Here is a 19,830-nt window from a genome sequence, read left to right on the forward strand (position 1 = left end):
ATTGTCATAAACAATAAATGAACCAAATAGTTATAAAAGATAGTATATGCCACATCTGAATCATAGAAAGGATGAGGGCCGACGGGGGGATACCAAAACCATCGCACTATATAATAACAAGCAATAATAAAAGTAAGAAAAACTAGACAAGTATCTATCTAATCATACAAGTAAGAATTTTTTCTTTCAGAAAGAAGATAAGAACAAGAGGCTCACCACGGTGGTGCCGGCGATGAGATTGGCGCGGGCGATCGACGGCGATGAAGACGGGGACGGGACGTGACGGACCGGTAAACCTAGACAAATCTTGAGGAAAATGGAGTTTGGAGGTCGAGCTTCGAGAGGAGAAAGCTTAACTAGTGTGGCTCGGGCATTTCATCGAACACCTCATGTGCATAGGAGGTGAGCTAGAGCACCACAAAGCTCTCCCCTCGCCGGCCAGAAAAACAGAGCAGTGTGGAGTGCTCTGCTCGCCGGCGATGGGGTCTATATAGGCACCTAATTGGTCCTGGATCGTGGCTGGAACCGGGACTAAAGGCACCCCTTCTGTCCCGGTTCAAGGCACGAACTGGGACCAATGGCTGTGGACCAGGAGCGGGCTACGAGCGAGGACCATTGGTCCCGGTTCGTGCCTGAAACTAGGACAAATGGGTCCAGACGAACCGGGACAGATGCCCCATGAGGCCCGGCCGGCCCCCTGGGCTCACGAACCGGGACGTATGCAACCATTGGTCCCGGTTCATGACTGAACCGGGACTAATGGGCTGGCCAGGCCTCAACCAAAGCCCTGTTTTCTACTAGTGATACTAGACCTCAGCTCATCGGTATCATTACACCTATATTTTACAGATTGTTTTTGATGACGAGTAAATTACAATTGTATCTTTAATTATTATTTTTTAGTTGTGAAACAAACCAGGGCTTTCAAGCGCAGCCTGGATGTTTTTTGCAATATGATATATAGCCAAGGCTTCAATAAAGACGTTGTAATTAGACTAGAGTAGTGTCACCACTACCCGTATCCTGCACGAATTTGACTACTTTTTAATGTTTTCAAAAGCCTCATGAGTCGTCCATCCAAAAAAAGTGGAAGTCGTGAGTGTTGAAGGATAAAATACATGTCGTCGAACCATAAAATCTTCCCGAAAGTACCAGAGAAGCACTCTAAAACCATCAAAGGTCATACCAACAAAAGCGGCACACACTAGCACGCGCCAATCAAATCCGCATGAAAAGGGTATAAACCCAAATTCTGCAAGTCCTGCGGAGACATGATTTGTGTGGCTCCATGACACTTCCTGGTGACACATTGTCACGGCAAAAGTCAGCTGAAATTTATTCGGGACAATTGCATTGTTGCCCTCAATTAGTTCCTACCCACGGGTTTTGCTCTTACTTTTCGAGCTTGCTCAGTTTTGTCCTTACTTTTTCCTTCGAGGTCGTCTGAATGCCCTTTCGTCAAGATTCCATCCAGTCAAAGGCGTTTAACTGTTACTTTGGACCAAACTGCCCCTGACTACTGGCAAACAGGCTATGTGACTTACATACGGGACCCACTCAGAAAAAAACAGACCTCACTATCTCCCTATTACATGTGGGCCCATAAGGAAAAAAAGAAAAAATAATCCACCCCCTCTCTTCTCTTATAGAGGCGAGGTCGTCTTCTACCTCCCGCCCGTGACTTCAGCAGCAACGCCGACGGCTGTCCGAAGCTCCAAAAGCTTACCAGATATCCTCGCCTTCCTTCTCTCCTTCCTCCTGCGAGACGAATCGATGAGAGACGCATAGGATTGACGCCATCGGCATCATCTTCCTCCCATCTGGCTACCATCTGCCGTGGCCCGATCTGATCCTCCGGCAAGCCGCCATCTTCCCCGTCGCATCCCTCGGCACCGCGCCCACATCCTTAGGCCACCTGCACCTTCCACAATGAGCCGCCCGTCACCAAGCACCCTCCCTACATGAGCCCAATCTGGTCGCCCCCATTGTCGGCCATTGCATCATTCCAATCTGCCCTGGCCTCCCCTGACCTTACCTGCATGCCCAAAACGAGCAAAGGATCTGCCTGACCTCCCCTATCTCCCTGTTGTGCTCTCTGTCACCACCGTGCCAAGCGCCGCCCGTCACCTCGGTGTATACAAATAGCACATTAAAATTCATTCGGTCGGGTGGCTATCAACAGACTTTTAACGTTGAGGTCGCACTCACACGTTCGAACCATGAGGCGACAGCATTTTTACTTCCTCTGGTTGACAGGTGGGACCCCGCCGATGCCACATAGGCAGCTATTAATAATATGTACTGCTAGCTGACATGTGGGACCCACTCACTGCCACGTCGGCAGAATATAGATAGTGCCATGTCAGCGCTCCAGTCGTTTACGATCGGGATTTGCACCGTATATGCACACCTGAGCCAAGTTTTGACACCCGTTCAATGTATACCACAAGTTTCGGTACTAAAGTGATTTTTCTTTCACGCCAAGTTTAAGCATCAATGGTGTAATTGACTCATTCCTGATCTTCGTGTCCCTACTCGTGTTATGAAAAGACAGGTCGTCCAGCTCTCTATGACAGACACCACTAAAAAAACACTCTCTCTGACAGACCCTAAAAAATCTCTCTGTGACAGCAGTGAAGCTACTCAGCACCAGCGAATCATCAAACGTATATACACTGCCTTTGCGCTACAAATAAGAGAGGCAGGGAACCAACTTGTATTCTGAATAACTGAATATATATCCTGCCACTTGGTACCCTTGGCCCTTGGCGTGTTCTAATTGGTGCAAACTGAGTTGACCGATGGAGATGATTGTACGTATATTGTTGCTTCATTCATATCACTAGATAAGATAGCAGTATTATACGTAGAAAGCAACGGCCCAACCCTTTCTAGGTAAGGTTATTATTACGTCGCCTCGTCCAGCTTTCCCTCTCCTCTTCCTCTAACGTCTAGCCGCTCGTCCTCTCCAGTGAAGCCACGGCTCTCCACTCTCGGTCTGACCGGCGTGTCGGCGCTGCGCAGAAGGAATGGCGACCAAGGTGGTGGACCTCCGCTCCGACACGGTGACCAAGCCCTCGGAGGCCATGCGCGCCGCCATGGCCGCGGCGGACGTGGAGGACGACATCCTGGGCTCAGACCCCACCGCGCGCCGCTTCGAGGCGGAGATGGCCCGGATCATGGGCAAGGAGGCCGCGCTGTTCGTGCCGTCCGGCACCATGGCCAACCTCATATCCGTCCTCGTGCACTGCGACACCAGGGGCAGCGAGGCCATCCTCGGCGACAACTCCCACATCCACGTCTACGAGCACGGCGGCATCTCCACCCTCGGCAGCGTCCACCCTAGGATCGTCGCCAACAACCCCGACGGCACCATGGACATCGACAAGATCGTTGCCGCCATCAGGAGTCGGGATGGGTCGTTGTACTATCCCACCACCAGGCTCATCTGCTTGGAGAACACACAGGGAAAGTGAGTTTGCTCTGTCCGATAACTAATGTTCGTCACCATTCAGGAGGCTAGTGCCGCAGTGGTACGAGTAATAAGTAGTAGTAACTGTGCTATGTTACCTGATTGATACAGTAGTATTTTTGTTCTTGTTGCTGCTGCAGTTGCGGAGGGAAGTGTCTGTCTGTAGAATACACTGATAAGGTTGGTGAAGTTGCCAAAACCCATGGCCTGAAGCTTCATATCGACGGAGCTCGTATTTTCAACGCTTCCGCAGTAAGTACTAGGGATTACACCCTCTGTTCCTAAATATAAGACATTTTGGCAGTTCAATCTAAACTGTCAAGACGTCTTATATTTAGAAACAGAGGTAGTACCATATATGGGATGAATTAACATTATCACCGCACTAAGTACTCCCTCTGTAAACTAATATAAGAGTGCTTAGATCACTACTTTAGTAATCTAAACGCTCTTATATTAGTTTATAGAGGAAGTACCAAGTATGCGTGTCGATCTTCTCCTGAGATTTTAGATCATCACTGCTGTCTTAATCTGTCAGGCGCTTGGGGTTCCTGTTGATAGACTTGTGAGAGCAGCTGATTCGGTTTCGGTACGTACGTATCGATTTGCTTGGCACTTCTACAATGGCAGATTATATACAATGGGCCACGCTGGTATAGGATGTGTGACTGTATTTCTTTGTTAAACGTGGAAGTGCAGGTAGGCCTAGCGAAAGGGATAGGTGCTCCTGTTGGATCAGTTATTGTTGGTTCCAAGGCCTTCATACACAAGGTGATGATGGACATTATTTCTGCTAGTAGTATGTTTTAGCTGCCTGCTTAAGAGAACATGTAATAATAATCTGCAAAATAAAAACTATTTTCAGGCTACAATTCTTAGGAAGACACTAGGTGGTGGAATAAGGCAGGTAGGAATACTTTGTGCTGCTGCTGAAGTTGCATCCGCGACACCGTAGGCAAGCTTGCGGATGATCATAGGAAGGCTAAAGTCTTAGCAGGTTTCATATTAATCATTTCCATCCTATCTATATCGGTATTCCATTGTTCAGTCCTGAATCTGTTTTTCTTGTCCAATTGTTCAGATGGACTGAAGAAAATTGAACAGTTTACAGTTGATTTAGCTTCAGTGGAGACCAATTTGGTTAGTCCTCCTGCTAGTCCACCTATCAGAGAGTTTGATTGATGTTTCCTGACTGATTAAATTTCATGCATCCACATTCCACTGTATTTCCCTAGGTGTTCTTTGATATGGCGGATGCACGAATATCACCTGCCAAACTGTGTCAAGTCCTGGAACAACGCAATGTGCTTGCGACGCCAATAGGCTCCAAGAGGTTCACTTCAGTTGGCTCAACTGCTTTCTATCAGTACTATATATATTGTCAAGCTCAACATAAGCATATCCTTATGCCTGTGTTGGTCTCTAACTGCAACTTGATATATAGGCAGGCTGTGTTTAAAAGCGGCGCGCTGCTTTATTTCACACGAGTATATATGATGCATGTATAACTTTTTCTAGGCCTCCATTTTGAACTCCTTCAATTTGCAGTGTCAGACTTGCGGTACACTACCAAATTTCAGATGGTGACGTCCAGTATACTTTGGCATGTATCGAGGTACGAAAATCTTAGATTCTTGTGTGACCTTGTATCAACGACGCTCTAGGTTGTGTGTGGAACTGTGGATAGCACTGATATGTTGCTCTCTTTTCAGGAAGCCGTGGAGGAAATACTGACAGTCTGACAGGCGATGCATCTGACGAACGGCGCCAGCACGAATTCATAAGGGCGCTAGTATCCAGCTTGTTTGTGATCGTGGCCAGCTTTGGTAGTAGTAACAACTTCCAAGAATAATCTATTGCCTTCTTATGCATGCGATGTGCGTGTGATTATGTTCTTCTTCAGCTCGCAGCTTGCAACTAGGGATACTAACGATGTCTACTGAAAATAATTGCTTGCACCATTCGTTATGCCTGTTGCCATGCTTTATCATCTCCGCCAGTATTGTTTATTTTCGAAGCGGAGGCAAAAGCTTTGCCTCATCCCCATTAATTAAGAAGTTATAGTGATATTACATTGTGCCCATTGTTTCAAAGCCGCTACTCTGCCGTCATAATTTTACCCAAATGTTTGGCTCCTGCAACTTTCCTAAGCTTTGTTTCGCTCTTGATCATGTCAAAAATGATGAAGGGTGGGATAGACTTGTGCCGGAACCCGAAAGACCCTCGCATCCTTTTATTCCAAATGGTCCAAGAGACGAGCATGGTGATAGATGCCATTGCTTTGCGCTGTGGCATGTGGAGATCCGACATCGCAATCCACCACTCCTGTAACTAAAAAAAATGAAGTTTTATAGGAAAAATGAATTAGTGACATTGCTATTACCCTTTAAAAAGAAAAAAAAACTTGCACACCACTTTGCACTAAAATTGCACATTTTGTGGTATGCAAAGAATAATTATATAATAGTGCAATCTTTCTGTGTAGTTTATAGTATTTGTGCCCATACATTTACACTGACCCAACATCAAAAAAATCCACAAAAGAAAAACAAACTGACCATGAAGAAAAAAAACAGAAAAAATCAAAGGGCTAGAGGGGAGGGCCAACAACCCACAAAAAAACAAAAAGAACTAATAAAGGAAAGGGAAAAAGAAAAACACATAGAAACAGAAAACAAAAATAAAAAATGAAGCAAAAGAAACAAACAAAGGGAGAAAGATGAAGACTGGATCGAGCTCTTAACGGGATTCGGCCCAGTGGTAAACGACTGACCCAAATATGGGGTCAATCGAAACAAACAAGCCCAGCGCAACAAGCAGCACAAGCAGAAGAAACAAACACATCACGAATCATAAAGCAAAAAATCAACGGCCAAAAAAATCAACATACCCAAATTTAAAATTCAAGCAACTTACAAATAGCTAAAGTGTCCGAATATTAAGTTGCAAAATGTGCAATAATATTAAGGCATGTCCGCCAAGAGAGTCTTGGTGATAAAGATATTACAATGCCGAGTAGGCGGTATATCATTTTTTTATAAACTTAGTTAAAGTTTACAAAGTTTAATCTGATTATTAAATCATATATGTTCTATAACTTGCCAAGGAGAAATTCCGATTTAGGTGATGTCATAACGATGTGTGGTGTCAATTCGCCTCAACAAGGCACGAAGTACTCCGTCCGTTCCAAAATAAGGGGCATGGTTTGAGTTGAAACGGAGGGAGGGAGTACTCGATATGGAGTATCAATTTGCTCGCACCACCCCACCATGCATGTGAAACCACGTCATGTTTTAACACTCGAGTTAACGTGCACTCAAGACTCAACGCGTCAACCCTTCCTACCAGACCAAACCAGCGGCACACGGGTACACGCACGACGTGCACATTTTTTACATAGTACGTCAACGGCGTGCCAGTGCCAAGTCGCTCACAAGCTCGGCCACCAGCTCGTCCATCACCAGCCCCTCCAACGCGGCGCCGACCTCCCGCTCCTCCTCGCCGGCGCGCACCCACCGCCGACCCCGGTCCATGTCCGCCAGCGCCGCCTCCCCGGCGAACAGCACGTCCTCCGCGCCCCACCGCGTGCCGGCACCTTGCACCCAATCCTGTGCCGCACGCACCAGCGCCGACTCGTCGTCCGACGGCCTCACCGGGGAGACCACCGGCCCTGCCTCCGACGCACGGCGCCGGTCGAGCCCCTCCGCGAAGAAGTCCAGGAGCAGCCGTTCCGTGGCACCCGAAGTAACTGCCGTGCCGTCGTCGTCGTCGTCTTTGAGGAGTCGCGCGAGGAGGCGCCGGGGCACGTCAGGCTCGCGCTCTGCATCACGATCGGCGCTCCGGCACCGTGGTGACCACGTCGCCGCCACGCCGTGGTCGGCGCTGGTGCTGCTGCAGTTGCTCGTCTGGGTGTGCGTGTCGTCAGATTCCGCAGACTGGCGATCAGATTCGGTGCCGAACTGCGCCTCGAGATCCACGGGGCCCACAGCCTGCGCCAGGCCGTCGAGCCGTCGGATCTTGTGCAGCAGCAGCAGTTCCTGCGCCTGCGCCTTGTTCGACCCTGCAGTCAGTCCCATGCATCGACGAGGTTAATTAAATCAACGTACGGCTGTGAATTGTTAATAACACTACTAGATCCATGAAAATTACAGTGCTCGCTCTTGATGGTTGACCTAGTGCTGCTCGTTCTACGACTCTCCAGGTTACGAAAAACTAATTTACTGCATACGATGCGTTGAGTATGTGTATACTCGATCTGATCGACACGACTCGACAGGCGTCACGATCACATGCGGCGGCCTAGACTCCGCTGCTCATCGTAGCATGCATGGCGGCAAGGGTCAATTCATGGGAGGTCTCTAGCCGGCACGCCGAACGGGGAGAGCTCTTCCCGTTCCCGTTTCACAACGCGGCTGCCTGTGGTCCAGTCCAATGGGCAACGGCGACTGCTGAACGGTTTCGATGGAGCTCTGGAGTCTGGACCGTGTGTGGATCTGGAGGTTGAAGATTCAGCTGAGGCGGCTTTAATGCCCATAGTGTCGTGTCCGAGCAAGGGGCGTGAAGATCACGGTGCCGACTCCGGCGTGGCACGCTATCCAACATTGATCGACCACGTACGGCACCGATGAATTAACCATTTCTTTTCCCTTTTTCAGCGTTATAAATTGCAGGGAAACTTAACCAACTCATACTACTTTCATTTTAGTTAGATGCTCGTCATGTAGTCGTAGTAATCTGGGAGAAGAGAAGGCTTACGTAACGTACGTTCGGGATCGTCGGGGAGGCAGTGCTGGAAGGAGGTAGCAGGCGAGCAGGTGCCGGCGTCGCTCGTTTCGTCGTCGTCATGGAAGGGGAAGTCCATGACGGAGACGGGGCTCAGCTGCTGCTTCTCCTCCTCCGTCGACCCCACGGCATCGCCACCATCGGCTTGCTGCTCCTGCAACGCACACACAGAATAGGTTAATTTACCATCGCGATCATTTTAACCACTTACTCCCTCTCTTCACTTTTGTAAGACCGTTTAAGACAACATCCAAAACAATTCAATTTGAGCTGTCTAAAACAGTCTTATAAAAATGAACAGGGGGAGTATATAACACAGGGAAGTAGAGCAAGCAAAAAGGACATGCCAAACACAAAGGGCCACACTGTCAATCGAAAACCAACCCGACCCATTTGGGATCGGCTCCTGGATCTACATACAGTATTTTCTGACGGGAAACGTGCTCCACATGACAGGGATGGAACCGAAAGATCGAGGAGCGTCGCGTTGCAAATGTCAGATAGATAGATACTTGTCCTCTTTGCTGCTGACAACCTAACCTCGGTGGATCGTCGGGCCATCAATTCCGGTGGTCACCGCGGTGGTGGCTGTGGCCTGTGGAGGAGAGAACGTGGCGTGGCGTTTTCGGGGCAGCTGGCCAGCAGGACGTACTCGTGCGTGATGTGGCGGTGCCACCGTGGGCGATACCTGAGCAAGACGCTACTACTAGTACAGTACTACGGAAAAGTACGCTTCATCTGCCAAAATTTATGAGTTCCACGAGCGGTGAAGCGGGTGGCATTGCTTAATTAGCCTTGCTACTGGAGTAGTAGATGCCGTCTTGAATCAGCAACGAAACTACTTCACAAACGATACTGCTGAACGATTCACGCACGATATGTTTAATCGAGTGGCTGTGTTGCATCTAGTTTTTTGCATGGATGGTTTGATTTGAACTATCGTCCAACATGTATCGTCTGCATAGCAGCACTCAGCAGCAATGGGCAATGGCAGAAGCTGGCTGCTGTTAATTCGTGAGCCCACTCGACCTCACTTGAACCGGTCGCACCGTGCAGACAGCAGGAGCATACAAGCACACACAGCTAGCTAGCACATCACATACTGCTCCCTCTTCACTCACTCCACTCATAACGTGCCCGTACATACATCACTTGATGAGTGGGTGCAGTAATAACTTGTCTACTTCCCATCCCTCAAAAAAAAAAAAAAAACTTGTCTACTTCCCCTAGAATTAAAGAGCTTTTGGTGTCTAGACTGAAGCACCCAGCTGCATGCCACGGTAAAAAAGGGCAAAAGGCATCCCCATTTCTGAGGCGAGGCACGTCGCAAAGCACCTTTCCGGGGGTGGCATATACTACTAGTCCTCCTGGGCCCACTTGTCAGTGAGTTCGAAGCTGTTAACGGCTTAACGGCGTCAGCAGAGTGTCGGTCCGTGGGCGATGACTCGAGTTGACAAGGACGCACGCGCGCGGGCAGGGGGTACGGGTACAATCTTACACTAATCGTCTCCATCACATCGAAATCAAGAGAGAATATTTTGGGCTCACCAATAACACACACAGAGCCCATCACGACCTTATACTTGAGTTTCCCTACGACATCTACTCGTGGCAGCTGCCCATGCATTGTTTTCCCAGCGTTTCAGAAAATCGCTTGGAAATTCTAAGAGTGATTAAATTTCGTACGTCCGTAACACTAAACAACAGAAATTCGATATAGTAGAAGTTTGGTTTTCCCTTGTGATGTGGAGATTTTTCGAATTTTTGTTGATGTGCCCATGCATGTATGCACTATGCAGTGGCGTTGCCCATGCATAGCGATCGATCACCAAACTCGACTGTATTTACGACGCGCCAACCAACCAAACAAATCGCGCGATGATTGAGCGGCATTCAACGCGCGGGCACCACCAAAGCCAGGGCGAGCGAGCGAGCGGCAACTAGTCAAACATGCAGGCGGAGCAATGGACGGGACATCAAAGCCGGAGGGCTCACCTTGTGCTTGGCTCCGGCGGCGGCGTGGCCGTCGTCCGCGTCGACGCTGCCCGAGCTGGACGACGGCGAAGGCTTCGAGGCGGGCTTCTCCTCCGCCGCGTCGACGGGCGGCGGGCCAGGCGCCTCCGCGTCCGACTCGGCGTGCTCGGACGCGGAGCAGCTGCTGACGACGGGCGACGGGAGGCCGAGAGAGTCCCGCTCGCTGCCGTCGTCGTCGCCGGGGTGGCGCCTCCAGAAGACGAGCCGCCGCGAGAGGGTCCTGGAGAGGCGCGAGATGGCGGCCAGCGACCGGGGGCTCCGGGGGAAGAGGATGGAGGAGAGCGTCCGGGACGGGCTCCGCCGCAGGTCGGCCTCGATGAGGAGGCGCACGGGCGCCGTCTCCGCCTTAAGCTTCTCCTGCGTGGCGTCGTCGGAGTGGGAGACGGGGCAGGGGAGCAGGCGGCGCGGGTAGGAGCGGAAGCCGTCGCTGCAGCTGGACTCGCACGCCATCTCCAGGAAGTCCCGCAGCGTCAGCGGCGCCGCCGCCCCCATCGGTGCCGAGTGCCGAGTATGCTGCGTGCGCGCGTGCTACGGTCGAGCTTGGTGCCGGCGAGCTGCGGCGCGCGTCGGCGGGAAATGCATGCGCGGGCTGCGCGCGTGCAGTGCAGGCTCGACTGTGCCGGGCCGGCGAGGTTTTGCGGGGTTGAAAGCTAGCCTGAGGTGGAGGAGTGATGGGGAGGGAGGGAGAGGAGAGATGGGCGAGGTGGCTGCCGGTGTGGCAGCTGTGGGGTGGCTCCGCTTAAGTAGAAGAAGCAGTTGGATGGGTGCACGCGGTGGGCCGGCGTTTAAACGAAGCCCGCTGGATCTTTTCCCGTGGTCACCGGCCGGTCAGTCAGCAGTCAGCACCACTGCGATACTACGCGATTATGTATATATCAACCAGCCACTTAATTAAGCTCACGAGTATTAGTTGTGATGAACCGGAGTGGATACGAAGCCACACTTTTGTAGTATAAATGTATAACTAAGAAGGCATGATAATCTCGTATCTATAGAAAATGTGAATGCGCGTCATGTGGTGCAAAATATGAAGAGTAATTGGATCCGGTCCGGTCGAGCGAGGCACTAATCGTGTGCTCTTTTCTTTTCTATATATATGTTTCAGTCGATAAGATATTTTAAGCCCCTGTCCAATGTCGATGATCAGATACTGCGATCCGTGCAAATTTTTTGCATTTTTATTAGCTTCTAAGAGTAAACAAACACATTAGCTTCTTCATTACATGACTGAAATACTACAGACGTAGTACTCTTTCCGTCCCAAAATATTTGTCATCAAAATGAACAAAAAAGATGTATCCAGAAATAAAATACGTCTAGATACATCCCCTTTTATCCATTTTGATGACAAGTATTTCCGGACGGAGGGAGTAGATGTCTATTCAAATTTACTCCTACATGGAAATAATAATTGTATAATTAGAAAATCTATAGTCGGGCTGTATGAATTATAAGGACATGTTTTGTCGACCAGTCTTGCTACATCTCAATCGACTGAGACTTAGATCTCAGTCGATGCTATATTTGTGAGATTTTACATCGAGATATTTGCAAAAGAATTCTTCAGTTTTTTCTATTTCCTGTCTTACATGTTATGTCACTTGACTGAGACTTTGTGAAATCTCAATTGACTGAGACCTAGCCAGATCCTTTGTCGATTTAGGGCATCTTCAACGGCAGCCCGTAAATTTCCTCCCACATCCGTCTGCGGAGGGGGGGGGCAGTCCGCGGACACGGATGCAGGAGGAATCCAACGTTGCCAGCATACATTTCAACTCGTATTTGAACTAACCAAACGAAATTCATGCTAACCGGTCGATATTCATCAAAGTTTGGATAGAAAATAGAACAAATCATTCATACATATCAACCAACTTAAGTCTGGTACAACAATATCTCTAATTCGACTAGATTAACCACATGTGCAACAAGTTTTTCATCAACGGATCATGTCATCCCACACATACTCCCCCTTCAGCTTCATCAACAGTGTGTGTACGTAATGGCCGTCCTGTGTCATGTGATACATCACGGCAGCGCGTGCGGGCTACATAATGTGCAGACCAACATTGAGTGGATGAATGATTTAAACAAGTTGAGCAAGAAGAAGCAAAACTTACGATCTCATCCTCTGCTGCATGCAATGACCACCTTGCCTCCAGCTGACGAACCACTTGACAAAACTTGGTGACGCTGGTCTGGATATTGTACCAGCGACACGATAACGACCTCACATTGCGTTCTTGAATGATGTACATGTCGTAGGGTGCAATGTGCTTTTGTGCATGAAAGATTCATGCACATGCTACCAGAAGGTCCCCCCTCTGCTCTCTACGAATACGGCCAACCCCGCATCGCAGAACAATTCATCCTTCATGGTCGAGTAGCTCCCCATCCTTCAACTCTAAAAAACAACATAACGTTTGGAAATAAACCCAATGGCATTTGACTGAACACCTGCCGGCGCGTGGTGTCCATCATGGAGGTCGTCGACAGGGGCGGAGTGTACCTGGGTACAAACGGCTTCAGGGTGGACAACGCCGTTGTAAAGGCGAGCGGGCGCGTCAATGATAGTTGCGGACGTCCGGCAATGCTTCTGTGGCGGCCGGAGATGTACAACGGTGGTGACGGAGGTGGAGGGTGCGGATGCGAAAACAAGGGGAAGAAGGGGCGTAGTGGAAAGAAATGGGACCGGGAGGGGTGATTGGGTGGGCCGGGTATGTCGGAGTCTATGTGGCTGCTGTCGGACTCCCGCAAAACCCCCTCCCACTTTGTCTCTAATTTTCGGGGGAAACATGTCCGGACCGCGCCGCAAACCCATACAGGACCACATTGGGATGGCTTCCGCGGTCAGGCAATGCAATCCGGACGTATACGGGCGGTTTGAGAGTCGGCGTTGAGAATGCTTTAATACTGATATCTGCAACCAATGATCAATACTGAACCGTGGGCTACGACAGTTGTACGCAGTCAAGGTTAGGCAAACAAACTTTTTTTCTAACACAGTACAAATATTGATACTCACACACACACACACATATTTGTCTTTATGAATGCACGCAACAAATATTTGATACGTACTCTCCCTCCGTTTCTAAATATAAATAAGCTGTTTTAGATATTTCAATATGAACTACATACGAATGTATATAGAGGCATTTTAGAGTATAGAGTCACTCATTTTGCTTTGTGTGTGGTCTATATTAAAACTCTAAAAAGGCTTATATTTAGGAACAGAGGGAGTATATATTACTCCAGTATATGGAGTAGGTTTTACCTGCGGATCAGTTGTGAAAATGGAAAAAAAATCTTTTCTAAACCAAGACCAGGATGTGTTAGACTAATGTACTCCCACAAATTCAGACATTGCAGCAGTTCGCCACCTCACTCTGCACCCAAACGTTTGCTGACATTTTATCTAGGAGTAGTATAAATCGTGTTTAGGTGAACAGAAAGAGGCTGGGTCCCCATTACTAGAATACTCCGGTGCAATACAAAAATTGATCATTCACCAACGCATGCAACTTTGTTGAAATTCCTAATATATCTTCATCTACTACTTTAACAAGTCATAAGTCCAGACCACGCTATACAGTTTTTTTGTTTTTTCTTTTTGGAAAAGGAGAGTATGCCGGCCTCTGCATCACTGTTTGTACTACCTCTCCGGCAAATTGCTTTTTAGAAAAGGGGGGTATGATTGTGTGCATCGACGATCACTGATAATTTCCCATCGTACTACCAGTCCTATATACCTACGCATGCCCATAAAGTCTGAGTCCCCATCCACGGATTAAATCACTCCCATCATTATCTTTAATATTCCAAGGTATAAATGTGACCTTAACTAATTCGCTGACGATGACGAGCACATGCTACTCTAGAGATCCCATGGCTAGGCGGCCATGCCGCTGCGTACAATTAGTGGTACGTATTTGGCAATCATGCGTGTTTGCTGTTTTCTCCCTCGAGCTGTAGCACGTACTAGTACGTACGTGGTCACCTTTTATCGACGACGACCCACGAAATATACTTATCATTCGCCTCCCATGCTTGCCACGATAGTCAAGCACACCACGTTGCAATGTACACCTCGGGAATTTGACAGCTCATGCACTTTACTCGGTTGTGTACGTACGTACGTACGTACGCGGTATAGTTTCTCTGGCTTTTAACTTTGGTGGTACGTACGTGTGAGGCAGTGAAAGCACGGTCGCTGCAAGCACGCCAGCTTGTCTCCCTCCGTGAGTAAAATCGACCGGACGGAGGCGTTGCCATTGCAGTAAGTACAGCGAGTACCTTGATTATAGCTTCGGCGATGTCTCCGCCGTCGAGCTAGATCTGTCGCCGTGAGATTCGATTTCTTCCAGGGGTTCGAGACGCGTAAAATATACGTACTATACACGACTGCACGTACGGATTGCACACCTGTATGGCAGGGGATTACACCGGTAGTCTCATGATCATGGAGTAATAGATACGTACTGCAAGTAAGTAGTACTTGTGTTGACACAAATACTATACTGATGAATAGCAGTACTGGTGCCTGCACTAGAGCAGCACAGTGGAAGTTTGATGAAGCTGGCTCCAGCTGTGCCATTTAATCGTCGAGTCAGATGCCCCTTGCCTGTTTGATCATCCCTGTCAGATGTGGGAATGAGTTGAGTAATCAAGCTTAGTTCCCAGGTCAACTACTCGTTCACCGGTTGATTATGCGTACGTAGCGTACTGGCACTGTGGCACACATGGGCGTGGCGCGCTGGCTGGATCTACACTACACGCGGCGGCCGGCGTGGCGACACGAGAGATGAGATGGGGCATAAAGAGGTGCAAACTGCTGCCTGCCGGGTCACCGGGGGTGCCCGTACAGCCACGCCGCGGGAGGCAGGGTGGTTAACTGCGCCGCCTTCATCTTGATGCCAGGGCCAGCCGGGCTGTTTGTTACAGCGAGCCTACTTGCCGCGCCGGATCTGGGAGCGCGGCACGCTCGCTGGTTCGTTCGTACGTGATCGTGCGCGCGCGCATCACGCGCCCGTCGCGTGCCGATGCCAGCTGCTCCGTCGTACTACGTGATCTGACTCTCGGCCAGTGCCAGCTGCTCCGCCGAGGGTCCAACGCGGTGAAGTGAACAGAGCAGAGTATAGGTGCAGTACAGGAGGTTTGGCATGTCAATGGATGGGCCGAGGGTCCAACGCACCTGCTGGTTTCTTCCTGCCAGTTTGATCACTGGCTCTATTCTGATTTTTTACTTCTACTTTTTTTGTATTTTTTCAAATACATGTGGATTTTTTGAAATTACATGTTGAGAATTTTAGGTATATAAGTTGAACATTAATTAGATACGTGTTGAACATTTATCTGAATACATGTTGAACACTTGTAAAATGCACATTAAACATTTTTTAATACACAATGAACATCTTGAAACCCACATTTCAAATAATTTAAAAATGTGCAAACATTTGATAAGTAATAGACTTTTTTTTTCTAAATGACACCAAGAATTTTTATAACGAACCTTTTTCTAAATGTGTGCGAACGATTTTCTACATTTCCTGAACATTATTAAAATATTAGTATTAAACATATTTTTAAACACATGAACAAATTTTTTTTGAATGGTATGAACATTGTTTTTACAAATCACCCGAACATTTTTCTAGATTTACATCAATATTTTTCAAAAATGGCATTTGAAAACGTGTGAATATTTATTTAATGATACAACCATTCAAAAGCAAACGAGCAAGTTTTACATTTTATGAACATTTTTTAACGCAGGATGAGCACTTTTATATTATTTTTATCCGGTTAACTTGTAGCACCAGCCAACCCATCACATTACCACTAGCCGACGCGCCGGGGGGGGGGGGGGGGGGTGGTAGCCATGTCCTTCCCAAGGCCTGTTGGAGCAATGCCCGGGGAGTCCTACAGATCAACCAGTTATCTAAAGTTATTCTTTCTTGTCATTTTCTTCAACATGCGAATCTTTTTCATCTTGGAATGTGAACCAGGGAGCATTTTGCTTCTCAACCTCATTTAGATACACATGGAACCCCCACAATGTTGTTGTTGTATTATTCCATGAAGAATCTCAATGATAGCTCCATCCTCTTGATACATACTTTTTTTTACTATTCAAAGTACAACCAAGAACATAAATAGTGTAAGATCAGAGGTACATATAGAGGTATGTACAACATCACGTGGGGTTGTGACAGGGACGTTAACAAGCCCAACATCGGATAGATAACCACACATCGTAAATGGGCTAACTGCCTCGAAACATTTCATGTGAGTTTCTTTGAGCACGAGTAGTGTTTGAAGACGGAGTGAATAGTATAGTGTAAACCTCAATCGACCGGCTCTGTCCGAATTGATGACATTGCTTTTGCTCGCAGAACTGGCCAACTCTTTCAGGAACTTGGAACTTTACGAGACCACTTTAGGATAGAAATGCGATGGTCTTCTCCGCTACACTAGCTGGTCTTCAGACCTGCACGTGCGTAGCTTCACAAATTTTGATTACTTTGTTGTTGTCGCTACCGCCATCGTTTCCATCTCGTTGGTATGATTTCTCTGAAATTTTGGGTAACTAGCAAGGGAGGTGTTTTTTGTAGTGAAGATTGGACTAGCATACCACTTCACCCCTTTTGGCTCGCACAATAACCAGGGGTCATTATCGGCTGGTAATGCCTAATGAGAAAAATTGTTTTTTCATGTCATTGTATTGATGTTCACTTTCCTATTTATAACTTTCTGTAAAACCATTCACGGGATCATTCTTGAACTGTTTGAATTTATTTTTATAGTTTGTTGTTCTATCAATCACTTTGATTTTGTTCTAGTGGTAAAACATTTTGTAGAGTACATAGGGATAGTAACTTGTTTCCCATTTGATTGTTGAGTTATCTCTTGAGAATGGCTTGCAACGAAGAAAAAAACAGAGCAGCGCCTGCTTGTGGCGGAAAAGAAAGATCGTCGGCGCCACGACGGCGAAAGGATATCGGGTGCTGCCCCTTGAGGTTTGTGGTGGAGAAAAGGATCGGGATGATCGTAGAATAAAGAGGGAGCAAGATGAGTTGCGTTATTCCATAACAGTTGATATGGGCTGCTTTGGGGTAATGTGAAGCACCACATCGGATTTGACGGAACTGAAACCGGCCCAACCCAAACAAAAGCACGTACTCCCTAAAGTTGTACTAAAGAAACGCCAATTAATTTGGATCGGAGGGAGTAATGTATTAGTGAGCAGGCTGTGATCTTTTCATGTTTGGACAAGGTTGTAATCTAGAGAGATGGCGAAAAGTTAACAAACCAACCAGTTCGGGGGTGGTTAGCGAGGCGATCTCAAGAACAGCGGATCCCTTTGTGCGTCGTCGGCGCCGTCGTTGGTTCTCCCTCCCTTCGCCACCACTCCGGCGGTGGGAGGGAGGGGGAACCTCAGATCTGTGCGTCCGGTGTGTTCTCAGTAGGGTTAGGGTTGAGATAGTCGCTACCGAGGCCGTCACGGCGGCGGCACGACTGAATAAGTTTCTACGGGCTCCGTTCGCGGTCAGACGGGGCTCTAGCCTTCATCTAGGAACCAGTGGAGTGGGGGATCCCCGGATCTCGTTGAGGTCGCGGGCTATGGTGTTTGGAGGTCGACCGGCACTGGCCAGTTTGGTCCTCAGATGGGTGGTGGTTGGGTGGAGACGAAGATTCTTCTTCCTCGTCAGTATGATTTTCTGTTGTGTTTCTTCATCCTTCTTTGTGTTGTTGTTGGAGGGATGTCCTGCTTTACCCGGGCGGTTGGCCCGGCCGCGGCGCCGGAACCGGATACTAGTTCTCTTCCATTTGGAAGGGGCACATATAGCGGTACTCAAAGCCACAGATGGCGAAGGCTAGTGCAGGCGTGTTGGATGCACATGTGTGTCCTTGTCTTTTTGGCGTCAGAGCGAAGAAATGGGGGAGCAGCATGGCGATGATTTTGTTGTGGTTGAAGATGAGGACCTGCTTGGGTCTGGATGCAGATTAATGTGTTGCAAGGGGTCTCCTCGCAAGGTTTAGGGATGATGACACAGAGCTCCGGAGGTCTTCATGTTTTGCTGGTTGTTTTAGGGTGCTCTTTGTTATTCTGGTTGTTTATGCGTGTGTTAGGGTGTGGTTGTTCGGGTTAAGAACTTTGTATTATATCGTGATTTGAATATTTTGTTTTCTAGGGAACGGTTCCCTTGTTAGTTTGTGTATTTCTCACTGATGACATTTTATCTTGGACAATTACATCATAGACTCTCTCCTCCCCCTGGCCCCGTGTCGTCCCCCCGCGGGCGGCCCGGGCGCAAGAACCCTAGCCGCCTCCCCCAGATCCCATCTCCTCCCCTCCCGCCGCCGGGCAAAGCCCGCGTGGTGCCGGCGGCGGCGGGATCTTCCCTCGCCTCCCTGGAGCAAGGCCGCGGGGGGCTCTTCTTCAGTCAACGGCGGACCTCGGTGGCCGGAGCGTCGGGTAGGACGCGCTGGCAGGCGATGGTGTGTGGCGGCGCTGCTGCTGGCCGGTGCAGGTGTGTCGCGGTGGAGCGCGCGTGCTGGTGGCAGCGCGGCGTTCGCTTCATGGCGGGTTCGGCCCGGTCAGATCTGCGCTGGCCGGAGATGGGGGTGGTGGCCGGAGCTCAGCAGGAGACATGGCGGTGCGGCGGGCCTGGTAGGAGTCGGCAGCGAGGCAAAGGTGCGGTTGGCCGGTTGCGGCGCCGTTCGGTGGCAAAAGCGCGAGTCCGCGGCCAGTTGGGTGGAGTTGGCGCCGTGAGGCTCGGCCAAGATGGAGTCTTGGCGAGCAGCGAGCGGCCGACCACTTCTGTTCGGCGTGATGAGCAGGGATGCTCCTCCGATGGTGCAGCATGGCTTTGTCGAGATGCGGGTCCAGTCGTCGCAAGGCTGTTCCTTGGAGTGGGTGATGGCTGTTGCGGGCGGCCTGGACTTGCCGGAGGTGCGGTGAGGCTGGGGTTCCTGTCCAGGCGGGGCGTTGATGGCGTGGCTGGTGTTCTTCTTTTTGTGCGTCCGGTCGATGGCCCTCGGCTTGGCGGCTACGTTGGCTAAGTGCTGCGGTGGCGGCGGTGTGAAGCTTCTGGGACGGTGTTGCCCAATTCTAGATGGTGTAGTGAGGTGTGACGCGCGGATGAAAATCTTGCACGGCTTCCGTCGGGCCGGCGGCGATGGCACCCGCGGATGCCATTCCCCTCCTTGGAGGCGTCGTCGTGGCGTGCTCGTCACCTCCCTCACTCGCCCGGAGTTGTGGTTGTCTCCGGGCGAAAGCCTCGATTCGGTTGGATCGGCACAATGGCGGCGTCTTCGACGACGTTCCTCTGCTGGGAGCATTGTGTTTGGAGACATGGCCGGCTCCTCGTCGCTCTCCTCCGGTGTTTGCCGCTGTCCTCCTTGATCCTTTGCGGCGCTATGTACGCCCGTTGTCGGTGTGTCCAAGACGGCGTCTTTCTCAGATCGGATCGAGTCCTACCACCCACTTGCCACTTCCTCTTAGGCGATAAGAGTGGATGGTGCGTCGACAAGTG

At 49.4% G+C, this 19,830-nt stretch overlaps 1 protein-coding gene and 1 pseudogene across 2 annotated transcripts; one reads left to right on the plus strand and one right to left on the minus strand.

The window, feature by feature from the left end:
* Positions 1–2,961: 2,961 nt before the first annotated feature.
* On the plus strand, positions 2,962–5,547 carry LOC123100610 (probable low-specificity L-threonine aldolase 2; annotated as a pseudogene).
* Positions 5,548–6,596: 1,049 nt separating this feature from the next.
* LOC123099047 (uncharacterized) lies at positions 6,597–11,137 on the minus strand. Of its 2 annotated transcripts, none has more exons than XM_044521159.1 (3): positions 10,250–11,137; positions 8,228–8,408; positions 6,597–7,532 (listed from the first exon to the last, which is right to left on the minus strand). In XM_044521159.1, exons 1-3 carry the CDS (start codon positions 10,778–10,780, stop codon positions 6,877–6,879), a joined length of 1,368 nt encoding a protein of 455 aa, XP_044377094.1. In that variant the 5' UTR covers positions 10,781–11,137; the 3' UTR covers positions 6,597–6,876. The 2 variants fall into 2 exon arrangements, with proteins under 2 accessions (XP_044377094.1, XP_044377096.1); XM_044521161.1 differs by having other exon boundaries at positions 8,237–8,408; positions 10,250–11,111.
* Between the last annotated feature and the right edge of the window lie 8,693 nt (positions 11,138–19,830).

This window comes from Triticum aestivum, chromosome 4D (assembly GCF_018294505.1).
Source record: "Triticum aestivum cultivar Chinese Spring chromosome 4D, IWGSC CS RefSeq v2.1, whole genome shotgun sequence".
Classification (NCBI taxonomy): Eukaryota; Viridiplantae; Streptophyta; class Magnoliopsida; order Poales; family Poaceae; genus Triticum; species Triticum aestivum.